The following is a 12,434-nucleotide window of genomic DNA, read 5'->3' on the forward strand; positions in this document are numbered from 1 at the left end:
ATATATATATATATATATAGACACACACACACACTAAAGTTTTCAAAATTAAATTAAAATTATTAAGACTTTAAATTTAGCAAATTAGTCGAACTGAAAGTTTAGATGACAGAAACCCAACGGTAACATATGTAACATGAACTAACTCATAATAAGCTTGAGAAAGCACTTAAAATGCATTTAATTTTTTTTAGGTATTTAAATTTATTCAAATACAACTTTTAAAAATGATATATTTACTTACATTTGTTACATTGGCAAAACTTGAACATAGAGTTATGACCATCATTAATAATTTTTTGGATGTCTTTGATAAATATAACAAGAATTTCAAAACAATCCATCGGATGATTCATAATTATTTCCTAAACCACATGTAGTTTTCTTAATATTTAAATGCTTTAACAACCTCAAAATTAGATGATCCCGAGCTCGTTGAATTTCTTTTGTTGAACCGTTCAGTTTGACTCGAAGCATGCTAAATTTTGACAGTTTAGCCTTCCAATTGATGTACCAAAACCTTCGGGTATACTTAAAGTATTTGATTTTGACCTAGTTGGACTCATATTAGTTCACTATCAATGCCATTGATTTCAACAATAAACTTATTGAAATCAAAGCCTGGATGACCTTGAATTTATATTTGGAATATTTCTTGCTCAAAGTACATTGAAATTCATGCATGATAATAAAGATTTGCTGATAACACATCCAATGTACTAATAATTTGACAATATCTAATTAAAATATCATAAGAAAATTAATGAAACTATCACAATAAATTTTATGCAAGGTCTCGCCTATATTAATGTCAGGTTCGGTTGTTGATACGACAGGTACCACTATGGTCATGCTAATGAAAATTTTAGAGGAGAAATTCATGATCTCTCATTTATTAGATTTGTTTATAGGGAAATTTATATACATACCACACAATTCCTATGTATTTACGTATCCAACACTCAGAATTTTATATTAATATTTATAACACTTTGAGGTCATAAACCAATACATGAAAAGAAATATTCGGCTTTAAAAATTTTTGTTAAGGGTGATACTTTTTGTATGTACTTTTAAGGTTGTGGGCGGCATGCATGTAAATATGAAAGTTTAGGCGAGATATGTAAATATAATAGAGTATTGTTGTATTTTTGTAAATGCCCCAAATAAACATACCACAAAACTATTATTTGTGATTTGCTTTCACATATATTGTGGTAGAAACGGAAATTAGTTATTTCATGATTCGCTTAAGAAGGTGTTGAAGTTTTGTTCGATTGAAGTGAATGTCGACGCTCAGAAAAAAAATTTATTTGTAAAAACAACATCTCTTGATTGTCTTCTAAAGTTGTTTCACAAGAATGACGAGTTTTGATCATTTCAGATTGTAACTTGTCTCATTCATTCGTTCGGTGGACGTCGTGGATGTGGCTTTTAAAAGGGATTTGCAGAATCAGGACGCCCCTTAAAACAAAGCACTAATATCACGTAGTATCACGAAGGACATGCAGTAAAATACTAAAAAAATTTTGTCCAAAAAATTTAGATTTTTAATAATAACTTAGTACTGATTATATTTATATTTATAATAATTTTTAATAAAATTAAGAATATAAAAATTTAAATTTAAATACTCCTCAACATTTCAATATTTATTCAATATACCCTTTCTAAAATATTAATTCCGCTACACCACATACATCTTCGACGACAGCGAAGGAGAAGATCCGGCTTCGACGGGAGCTAGGGTAGCAGATACGGCTTCAACGACAGTGAAGGAGAAGATCCGGCTTCGAGGAGAGCGAGACGACGAGATCCGGCTTCGACGAGAGACCGAGGACAAGATCCGGCTTCGACGGGAGGAAAGAGCTCGCGGAAGAGGAAGGAGAAAGGAGAAATGCTATCGGGAGAGGCAAGGTCGCGGAAAAGAAGATCGCTTCCGGCTTCGAACGAGCAGGCTTCGAACGAACAGGGGTTAATGAGGTAAAAAAAATCGCGAAACGCGGACCGCGGGGGTCAGCCCGCGGTCCGCGTGTTTTAGGAAATAAAAAACGCTGTTTTAAACAATCTATCAAAAAGTGCGAACCAAACGTTATGGTGACGTTTTCAAAATGCCGCCTGCACTTATAAGCTACCCCAAACGGGCGCTTAGTCCTTGAACAAAACATTTCTCTTAGTTCAATCCCCACTTATAAATACCCACCGTCACCCTCTCTTCAATCCAAACACCATCCACCTTCGCAACAAATCATGAGACCAGGAGCCGCTTTCTCCCAACAAAATCCGGCGAATTCGCCGGCGGCGAGCTCCGCCGCCACCCTTCATTCCGCTTGGCACTCTCCGGTACCTTATCTCTTCGGGGGGCTCGCCGCCATGCTCGGACTGATTGCCTTCGCCCTTCTCATCCTCGCTTGCTCCTACTGGAAGCTTTCGGGGTACCTCGAAGGCGACGGAGATAGCAACCCTCCGGCGGCCGGAGAGGAGGAGGGTAAGTCCGGCAACGGTGACGGGAAGCTAACGGCGGCGGTTTATGAGGAGCGGATAGTGGTGATCATGGCCGGAGACAAGAAGCCGACATTCCTCGCGACGCCGATGTCCAGCCGAGCGTCGTCTTTTGGGGATCGAAACGCCGGCGGCGACGCTGGGGGTGACGTTAACGGTAACGGTGACGGTGACGGTGCAGGTAAGAGTGAGAATGGAGGGAGTGTGGGGACAGGAAATAGGACCGGAGATGAGGACCAGAGGGAATCGAGGCATCGGGAATAGAAGTCTAGTTTTTTTTTTTTTTTTTAATTAAACGGGGATTGTAAATTTGAGGTGCAATGGAAGTTAAGTTCGTGGTGAAATATTTCAAATTTTTTTTATTTTTTAGCAAATCGGAAAAGCAATATTCTCAAAATAATAATTTAAATTATTGCGTTGGAATAATAAATAATTTTGATGTAAATGGATTTGAATTTTGAAAATAATTTTTTTTATTTTTTTTAATAAATCATTTTCTTTAGTAGTGAAAATTGCTTTGTAAATGGATTGTAAATGTGACCTTTTCTTTTCTGTGTTCGTATGAAAATTAAGTTTTTATGTGAATGCCAATTATTTCAGTTGATAAATGAATTCCGCATCTAGCAATTTGTATTTTGGTAGTCAATTTAACTTGTATTTAATTTATACAAAAATATGCTAATAATTTTATTTAGCATGATAAATTAAGCCTGTTTTTTTTATGTAAATTTTTCATAGTCCGATTATTAGCCATAAAGCAAGACTTAGATCATAAACAAGAAAATATATCATTCGAATTAATAAACTATCACCAAAGGCCAAATTAATAAATAAAATCCGCAAGGAATTCCAATGCTCTTCTGATGGAAAAAATATTATGTCGAGATTCCGAATGCAAGATTCGCTCTGATAACGACTGTGATTCGCCGGAAGGAGGGGAGGAGGGAAAAAAAGACGACCTCAGGTGAGTGAGATTCAATGGTATGAATTTTAATTGAATTAATTCAAGAAGACTAGTTTGACTATTAGTAGTTTGAAGATATTCTTATGTGAACTCTAGTGTTCAAAACATAATTTGATAGACTCATATAGAGGTTGACTTGAAGGGTTAACTAAAATGCATGGGAAATTCACCCATCTAATATTTCATCTAAATTCATTTCAAAACTGTGCACCATAGAGGGCATTAATATATTAGATGTTTAAAATAAAGCGAGGTCAATGGTTTATGGTGAGTTTGGAATTTATATGGTAGAATATATTTTGTTGCATATATGAGTCGGTGCCACAAGTTAGCTTTAGCACCGAGTTGAAATGATGTTGGATCAAAGAAATATCCTAAGAATAAACATGAGCTTTACTTTCACTCACAATGACGACTACCTAATTGCGACAAAGTATATGAATCCCAATCATTAGAAGGGCAAAGTTTATTCCTTAGGGGAAGAGGTCCATTAATGAATTTGAATGCTTGGTAGAAATAATAAGTATATTTTTGACCTAGCACTAAGTTTAAGTTGTACATGTAGTTCTTAATATTTCTATCAATGATAAAGGCAATGGAACAAATGTAAAGTTTATGAATTTGGTACAAACTTAACCTAAAGGTTTGAGTAATTCGGGTATAGATCTTTGTATTTGATAAAGCTAGGCTTGCTTATATTTGATAATAAGAGCTTGTGAAACTCATGATTTACTTTTAGTATAAACTTGGCTTCAAGATTGAGGTTTGTTTTATGGTTTGCTTTTATACATTTGGTATGTTCTTGCAAGCATAAACAAACCACCATTATCGCCCTAAGTATCATGTGAATAATGTGATCATTTTTCCCGTAAGACTCATCTAAATATTAAAAATAACATAAAACATATCATCCATAAAAGCTATCTACAATGCTCGAAGTTGTGAAAAACGGATCAGTCATCAAAATTGAACAGGTTGAACCGAAAGACGTAATAAATATTTAAATTATTTTAATATAATTTAATTAATCAAATAATAATATATTAATATCATTTTTATTGATTAACAAGTAATAGATTAATTTAAAATAATATTTTTGAGTATTTTGAACATTGTCTAAGTAAAAAAAATTATGACATGATATTTATCTTTTTTTATTTAAATATCTCATTTTTTGATCATCTGATGAAAATCAAAAAGTTAAAATTGAATAATATTTAAACCGGATGAATCTTCAAAAACAAGGTTGGTTCATCAGTTCAACCCTAGTTCTAGCCAGTTCAATCTCAGTTTTGTACATAAACCATTTTGAGCTTAGACCGAACCGGCTGAATGACGGCTTCTCAGTTAACCCAATCGAACTAGCCGGTCCAATTCTTGTTGGGTTTTTGAAACCATAACAATAATAACATGATTGTGAAGTAAAAAAAAAAAAATCAAATAATATGCATAAAAATATAAATAAAAAGTATTTATATTACAATAGCCCGCTTCAAGATTATAATTATCATGAAATTGGTGATAGATGGCAGATGAATAAGACAATAAGGGTTGGTGGCTGTTGAATTAATTAGTTGGGCGATAATGATCGTCATATGAAATGGAAAACGATGGCCACATCCAAGATATTGATGGGCCGTATTTCTCGATAGAGACTACAAATTAAGCCTACACGGCGTCTCTCCATCTAATGCGACACTTCTCGGGAGCCCACGGTGCAAACTATTTGAAAAAATGGAAGTCCTCATACATATATAACAAGATAAATTTCATTTTTGTTAATAGGAAACACTATGACATAAATTTATAATGTTTTGAAAATTGACTCCGGAGGACTAAGTTTGTATTATTTCTTAATATAGCTAAACGATAATCCAGCTAAATTTCATTTTTTTTAAAATATAGTAGATATTTGTCCATGAGAAAACTGTCATTTTTTTATATTTTTTTAATAAATGTAATCATCTTGTAAGTAAATTCAGATAAAATCCCAGCTTAATTTAATGAAGTCAAATAATATTCCATTTCGTCCATTTTTTTTACAACCAAAGGTACCATTTGAGATGTATTGTCGATCGTAACTTCGACTATATTTGAGAGTACGCTTTTGCTCCATTGTGATGTGGCAGAAGTGAATAAAAAGAAAAGGTGTATGGATGCGAGGTATTCTGATCGTTTCTTCCATCACAACTTTTGTTGTTGACGGTCTTGAAATGCGAAACATGTGTTTTGAGCGCGCACGAAAAACTGGATTGTGGACTAAGGCTATTGTCGATCTGCTGCCACTATAGAGTTGCCAGAAATGTGTTTTGAGCGTGCACAAAAAACTGGATTGTGGGCTAAGGCTATCGTCGACGTGCTGCCACTGTATAGTTTGGTTGGTCTTAGCGGAGTGCTGGTAAGACCCTGAAACAATCTTCAGAGCAAAGTGATTTATGTTCTAGCCATGGCTAATGCCCAACACTCAACTTTGGTTGATGAACAAGATACGGTTGCTTATTTCTTGGAACTCCATGAGGCCAAATGAGGACCTAAATAAACACACTAACCAGTAATAAATTTCATGTAAACCGGATTATATGCCTAATTTGTGTCAGCAAATGCATGCAATTCAAGGTTGTCAAATTTAATTGGTGACTCGTGCTTTAGGGTTCCTTTGAAATAATTGAGCAACCAGTTTAGCATTTGAAAATGTCGAGTATTTGGAATATGCACGTATTGGCTTAAAAAATAAACTGTTAAAGTAATGTCTAGTAGTTATTGCAATGAGCCAATTAAATCTCTATAATTATTTGAATCAGTAAGCGGTGAAGGATTGTTGTTGGTTGCATATGATTGTGTGGGTAAAGGTGTTAAAACAGGTCTGGAATTAAACATGTTGGGTAGTTTTAATAAGTCAGTGGTGTACTTTATTTGATACAAAAAATAGGCTTTATTGATTTTTTATTTGTAGACCAAGAAAATGAGAAAGTTGATCAAGTTTTTTCAAATTAAACTGGATTTTGAGAGATGAAACTAGTTTATTTATAATAGATGCATTATTTCCAATTATCAAGATATCATCACATCTATAAGAAGAAAAAATTGTGTGCTCATGTTGATAAATGAGTAAAGAAGGGTCAACTTTGCTTAATTGAAATTTTTTATTGAGAAGAAAATTCGAAAATGTGGAGTTCCATGCCTTGGTGCTTGTTATAGTCCTTAAATATCTTTTTTCTACTTACATACATAATGGGGATATTGATTATCAATGAATCATGGGGTTGTCACATATATAAGGTGTCATCAAGTTTCTCATGCACAAAAGCATTAGATACGTCATGTTGGTGGATTTCCATTTTTTAGTAATGGCTAATATTATTAGCATGCTAATTGTGGAGAACTTGGCGACATGACTAAATGTTTCATGATAATTGATGCACTATTGTTGCTTAAAACCTTGGGCTATGAGGCAAGCTTTATAGTGCACAATAGATCTATTGGTGCGATATTTAACATGAAAAGTCTATTTGGAGCTTAAAATGGTTTGATTGGTAGGTGGAGGAACAAGAGTCCAAGTAGCTTATTGTTGAAGAGTCATTACTTCTTCTGGCATAGCAATTATCTGGAGGAACAAGAGTCCAAATGCTTGCTTGAAAGTAATGGGGGTATCTAATGGATGTTGATGTAAGAGATTAAAAATTTTTGTGGGCTTTAAGTTACCTGTTTTGGAACAAGTAATCATGGGAAGAGTAATGAGAGGAGCTGTTTGAATGGAATGAGGTGGGCAGGTTGTATGAGTAGGTGGAGAAGGAGAGTTGGTTGGTTGAGGTGAGAAGGGGGGCATAATATGATTATTTGGTGGGGCTTCTGAGAGATGATGAGAAGAGGGTGAGTTAGAGAATTGTGTGTTTAAAGTTGAAGTAGGTATTAATAGAGATGAGGGTGGCTGGGGTAGAGAGGAGTCATGTTGAGTTGTGAGAGAGGAAAGATCTTGATAGAGAAATTGGTTTTCAATGAATTTGACATGCTGGGAGACAATACTTTGTTGCTTATCCTTTATATTTTGTGCTATAACCTAAGAAAATGCATAGAGGAGCTTTGACTGTAAATTTATGAGTATGAGATGGAGGACACCAAGGAAAATAGACACCGCTCAATATTGTAGATATTGATATTCAGGTAGTCGCTTGAATAGAAGTTGAAAGAGAGATTTATTAGGTATGTTGGGGGAAGAAATATGATTAATTAAGGAAATGGCTGTATCAACGATAACCTTTCAGAATTGCAAATGTAATTTGACATGATTTAATAATGTTCTAGCAGTTTATATAATATGTCTGATTCTTCTTTTCACTGTCATTCTGCTCAGGTGTGTATGGGCAACTGCTTTGGTGTTGGACACATATTAAATATATGTTTAAAGATAAGTAGTTGTATATTCGTTGTCCCCATCTGATCTTAAATATTTAATATTTATATTAAATTGACTGTATAATTGTTTGGGCGAGGAAATGAAGCAGGAAGAAACTTTTGATTTAGAAAGTAATGAAAAAAAATCAATAATAACAAGAAAAAAATATCTATAAAGGTAACATATTACTTGTAACCATTAATAGAGGGGAGAGCAAACACACCCCAAATATCAGTATGTATCATGTCTAAAAGGTTATATTTAGTAGTACTAGAAAAAAACTACTTTTAGTGATTTTTATTTTGATAGCATTGAGTACAAGCATTGGTAGGAATAGATTTTTTAAGTTGTGGATGCATATGAGAGATATATTATATAATTTTGGCATGAGAATGCCCCAACCTATTGTGTCGAAGGGAGTTTTTCGTGAGTGATGTTAAAGCTGTAACTGGATACAACCCATTATATGTTGGTCCATGTAGAGAGTTTTGTGAGTAAGATGATTCTGTGTAGTGAAACAATTTGTATAAAAATTAATTGAACAGTTGTTCTTCTGAGCAAGTTAATGAATATAAATTAAATTGTGAGAAATGTGAGGGACACGAAAAAAAGTGGAAAGGATAAGCTTATGGTTTAGTGTGTGTAATAACCTTGCACATATATGAGAAATGTTTGTTGTTTCACCATTTCCTATTGCAATCTTGTCTTTTCTTTTCTAGGGTGTTGGGTTTTAAATATTTTCACTATGGAGTGAGGTGAGTAGTATCTCCTGAGTCAAGAACCAATTCTTGGTCCTTGTGGCATATTTGACAAGTAAATATGAATTGTTTATTTATTTATTTTTGTGTTGTTGATGGTCAATTTTGATTTCTTTTAGTTGAAAGAAGTTTTCCATTGGGGTCTTGGGTTGTAGTTTTTGGTCTTGTAATGAAGAAAAGCTTGCTGGGAGGGATTCTTGAGGCTCTGAGTAGTGAGGTTGTTTTCTTCACTATGCAGTAGGGAATAAAATTCATCCAAGAGAGGGGTTGCAATTGTGTACAAATTGCAGTTTTGAATCCTTGATAATTAAAAATGTAGATCATTTAGAGTATATATAATAATGTCTCCTTTATCGATGTTGGATCCTACTAGTGCAATGTTATCAATCATTGTCTTGATAGTTGTAAGGTATTGTGTCATATTATTTTTTCTCGTTGTGATATTGTGTAGGTCATTTTTGAGTTATATAACTCGAGACTTTTTTGTTGTCTGAAAAGTTCGTTCAAGGATGTAACCACGTTCTTGATGTTCATAATCAAGAACATCAAAGCAGTTAGAATGTTGATTTCCTTCACCTTGTTGAGGGTATTGGTGGGCTGCTGAGATACATGTGGAGACATTGGAGATGAAGAATCCATGGATATTGATGCTTTGAAGCTTAAGCTCTGATATTAATAAAGAAACTTGAAAGGAGAAGATGGAGGAAACTGTAAACGGAAAAATTATGAATCTATTAATTTTTTATGTCTTACATTGAGCCTAGTTTTATAGAACTAGGAGTGGTAGACATATAATTACAATGGAAGTTTAATATGTAAAGTTACAATATATGCTTTATAATATATAAGCTATACTTGAGAAAAGACAGAAAGTTGAAACTCACAGCTCGAGACGTGAATTAGGCGAGACTGCGAGGGGAAAAATTATTCCTTACGGATCGGTGCGGTGACCGATCCGGACCGTAGATCACCTGATCTACGGTCCCGATGTATTTCGGTGGGTCCCACCGAAATTTTTTTTTTTTTTTGGACCGTAGATCACCGTGATCTACGGTCAGGATCGGACACCGCATGCAGAGATGCATGCGGTGTCCGCACGCAATAATTCCTCCTGCGAGGGAGGCCGAGAGGGCTTGTTTCCAGAGGACGTGGGTATGATTCTTTGACTTCGAGTATCTCTTCTGCCATTCTTCTTTGCTCATTTTCGTCTGAAAGAGATGTAGTTATTACAAACTTTTCTTATAAAAAGCTTGAGATATAATGATTTTTCTTAAATAGTAATATTCGCTTCAGCAAACATTACTTTATATTGCACTTATCTTCACGTGGCATTTAAAGGAGCATTTATAAACGATTAAGCTCCCTCAAACAAACCCTTCATGAGAAGGGAAAGCTTGGCTGCAAAAGCTCTCTTCAACATTTATTTGGTTTTAAATGATAAAAAATATTTTTAAGAACTAATAATTTTACAATAACAATTTATATTTTATTCAATTATAGTTGCTTTTGATCATAAATGTCAACTCACCCAAATTTCTAATGTGGAAGTGAAGAGAGAAGAAAGCAGTGGCCAATTTGATGTTGAGTTGTTAGTATACAGCCGAAAACCTTGATGCTTGGCTCAAGATTAAAAGTTAGACCACTCGCCAAGCCAACTAGACAAGTTAACTAAATAAGTTTGACTAATTAGCTTGAACATTAAGTGATACCGGATAGCTTACCAATGGTGATCGACAAACAGATATTTGTCCGAGGCAGCTTGAAAACTCTCCCAAGATGATTAGCTCACTCCATGACTGAAAGGCAGCCAAACTCTTTCTCATGGCAGTGTTAATTAACAAGAGCATTGCCGAAAGCTAAATCTTCAGAGATGCAGTCTTAGGTGGTGTTTGGCTGCAACCTAAATTTACGTTATCAAATCCTATAAATCCGATACTCTCTGTGACGGAGGCGTGTTCGCGAGCGGCAGCAGAAGAAATTCTCGCGTCATAATTGGATTTAATAAATCTGAATTTACGATGTAAAAAGAGAGAACGGAAGAAGAAAAGAAGGAACACGAAAAAAATCGATTTAACGGAGCGTAGGATTTAATTTTAGTTATTTATTTATTTATTTGATATTTGGTTGGATTTAGGCAAAATTCATGATTAAATCCTATTAAAATAATGCTACCAAAAACTACCTTAAGAAAAGCATTTAATAAGGATTGACTATCCAAGCAAGGCATTACAAATAGAAAGATCTTAAATACCTTAAAATTTGTATGCATTTAATAGTTGATTTGTAACGCCTAAACAAATCAATTTATAAATAAAAAGATCTTAATAAAATAAGGGAGATCTGTGGATTTTAGAAAAGCCTTTTTCTCTCCTTTTTCTCCTATTGTTTGCACTCTCCTCACTATTGAACTATGTATTCGGATGTGTGAATCCAAGAACAAATTTGGATCTAAGAATTAAAAAAAATTATTTCATTTTATTTTTGCAAAGTATTTTCATATTTAATAAAAAGGTTTGCAAATTAAATTAAGGGACTATTTAATTGAATTTTGTTTTTACCTAATCTTTAATAAATTAGGCGGCCGTTTGAAATCATTTTTATTTTTCATTTTTCAGCTTTTTAATTAAAATTAAATATATTTATTATCATAAAAATATGCTGGTTAAATTTTTATTAAATATGAAGTAACTTGATTTATGGCGTAATAATGGTGCTCAAAGTAGATCAATAGTGGAGAGAGAGAAGGTGGTGGCAGACAGCAAGAGGGTGAATGAGAATGCCATTGAGATTCCCCAAACATGCAGAATATAGGAAGGGTAAATGAAAAGAGGAAACATCACATTAACATCTGGGTCCAAACAAGTGAGAAAGTATTCCATTCGTACACCGCACTTCCGGACGACCAACCACAGACGACCACATAATCATACATGTCAGCAGTGAGCGATGTGGCCTTCTTTGGTTGGCCGTCCAGACAAGCGGATGTGTGGACGAAATATTTTTTCCAAACAAATAGAGGGTTGCAATTGCATATATGATTATAACAATGTCTTTTGTTTGAGTGTGGCCGTGATTACTACAAATTTACTCCCTCATTAATAAAAGTTAAATATATGTAGAATTGTGAATTTAGCTCCTAGGTCGTTAATTGGTCGAAATTTTTTTCGGATTTTAGCTTGAATCGAGCCCGGATCGAAATAAACAAGCCAAGCCAAGGTGCGAGAAAAAATTTTGAATCTAATTTTTTTTCGAGCCAACACATCTTGACTCGAAATTGAATGGTTAAGAGCTCCAAATATATGGGCAAGCCAACTATTTAAAGTGGATTGTATGATCATGTCAAGTGGTGTTGGAAAGTGGCAACTAAGAGAATACATGAGGATGAGGGGAACGAGAACAGAAATGGGGACGAAGAATTCAAAATTCAATTTTGACTTGCACACGTGGGAAGTTGTCCTTCCACGTGGCAACTTTGCCTTGCCACGTGCCTTTTTTTATTATTAAGAACAGAGCCACCACAGCCGTAAGTTGTTAAGATTTGAATTTCTTAAAGCTATTGCAATCTTAAAAGAGAGTTGTGGATTGTTATTAGTACCATTCTAAGAGATGGCTTTCTTATGAATTGCATCACAATATTAAATTTTTGAAATATAAGAAAACATTGTTATTAGGCAGAAATGTGATAAGTATCTAATAAACCAATTTTTTAAATATTATTCCAAAAACTCGTGAGCATATTTGATGAATTCACAATGAATAAAGTTTAGGTATATACAGTTATCATAAAAATATTTCATGTTATATATATATATATATA

General features: G+C 34.2%; 1 protein-coding gene across 1 annotated transcript; it reads left to right on the forward strand.

Moving 5' to 3' along the window:
* Positions 1 to 2,236: 2,236 nt before the first annotated feature.
* LOC110023501 (protein GLUTAMINE DUMPER 2-like) lies at positions 2,237 to 2,851 on the forward strand. Its single transcript, XM_020722957.1, has one exon. It carries the CDS (start codon positions 2,251 to 2,253, stop codon positions 2,764 to 2,766), a length of 516 nt encoding a protein of 171 aa, XP_020578616.1. The 5' UTR covers positions 2,237 to 2,250; the 3' UTR covers positions 2,767 to 2,851.
* The last annotated feature ends 9,583 nt before the right edge of the window (positions 2,852 to 12,434 follow it).

The sequence above is a fragment of the Phalaenopsis equestris genome, unplaced genomic scaffold (assembly GCF_001263595.1).
Source record: "Phalaenopsis equestris unplaced genomic scaffold, ASM126359v1 Scaffold000224, whole genome shotgun sequence".
Taxonomy (NCBI): Eukaryota; Viridiplantae; Streptophyta; class Magnoliopsida; order Asparagales; family Orchidaceae; genus Phalaenopsis; species Phalaenopsis equestris.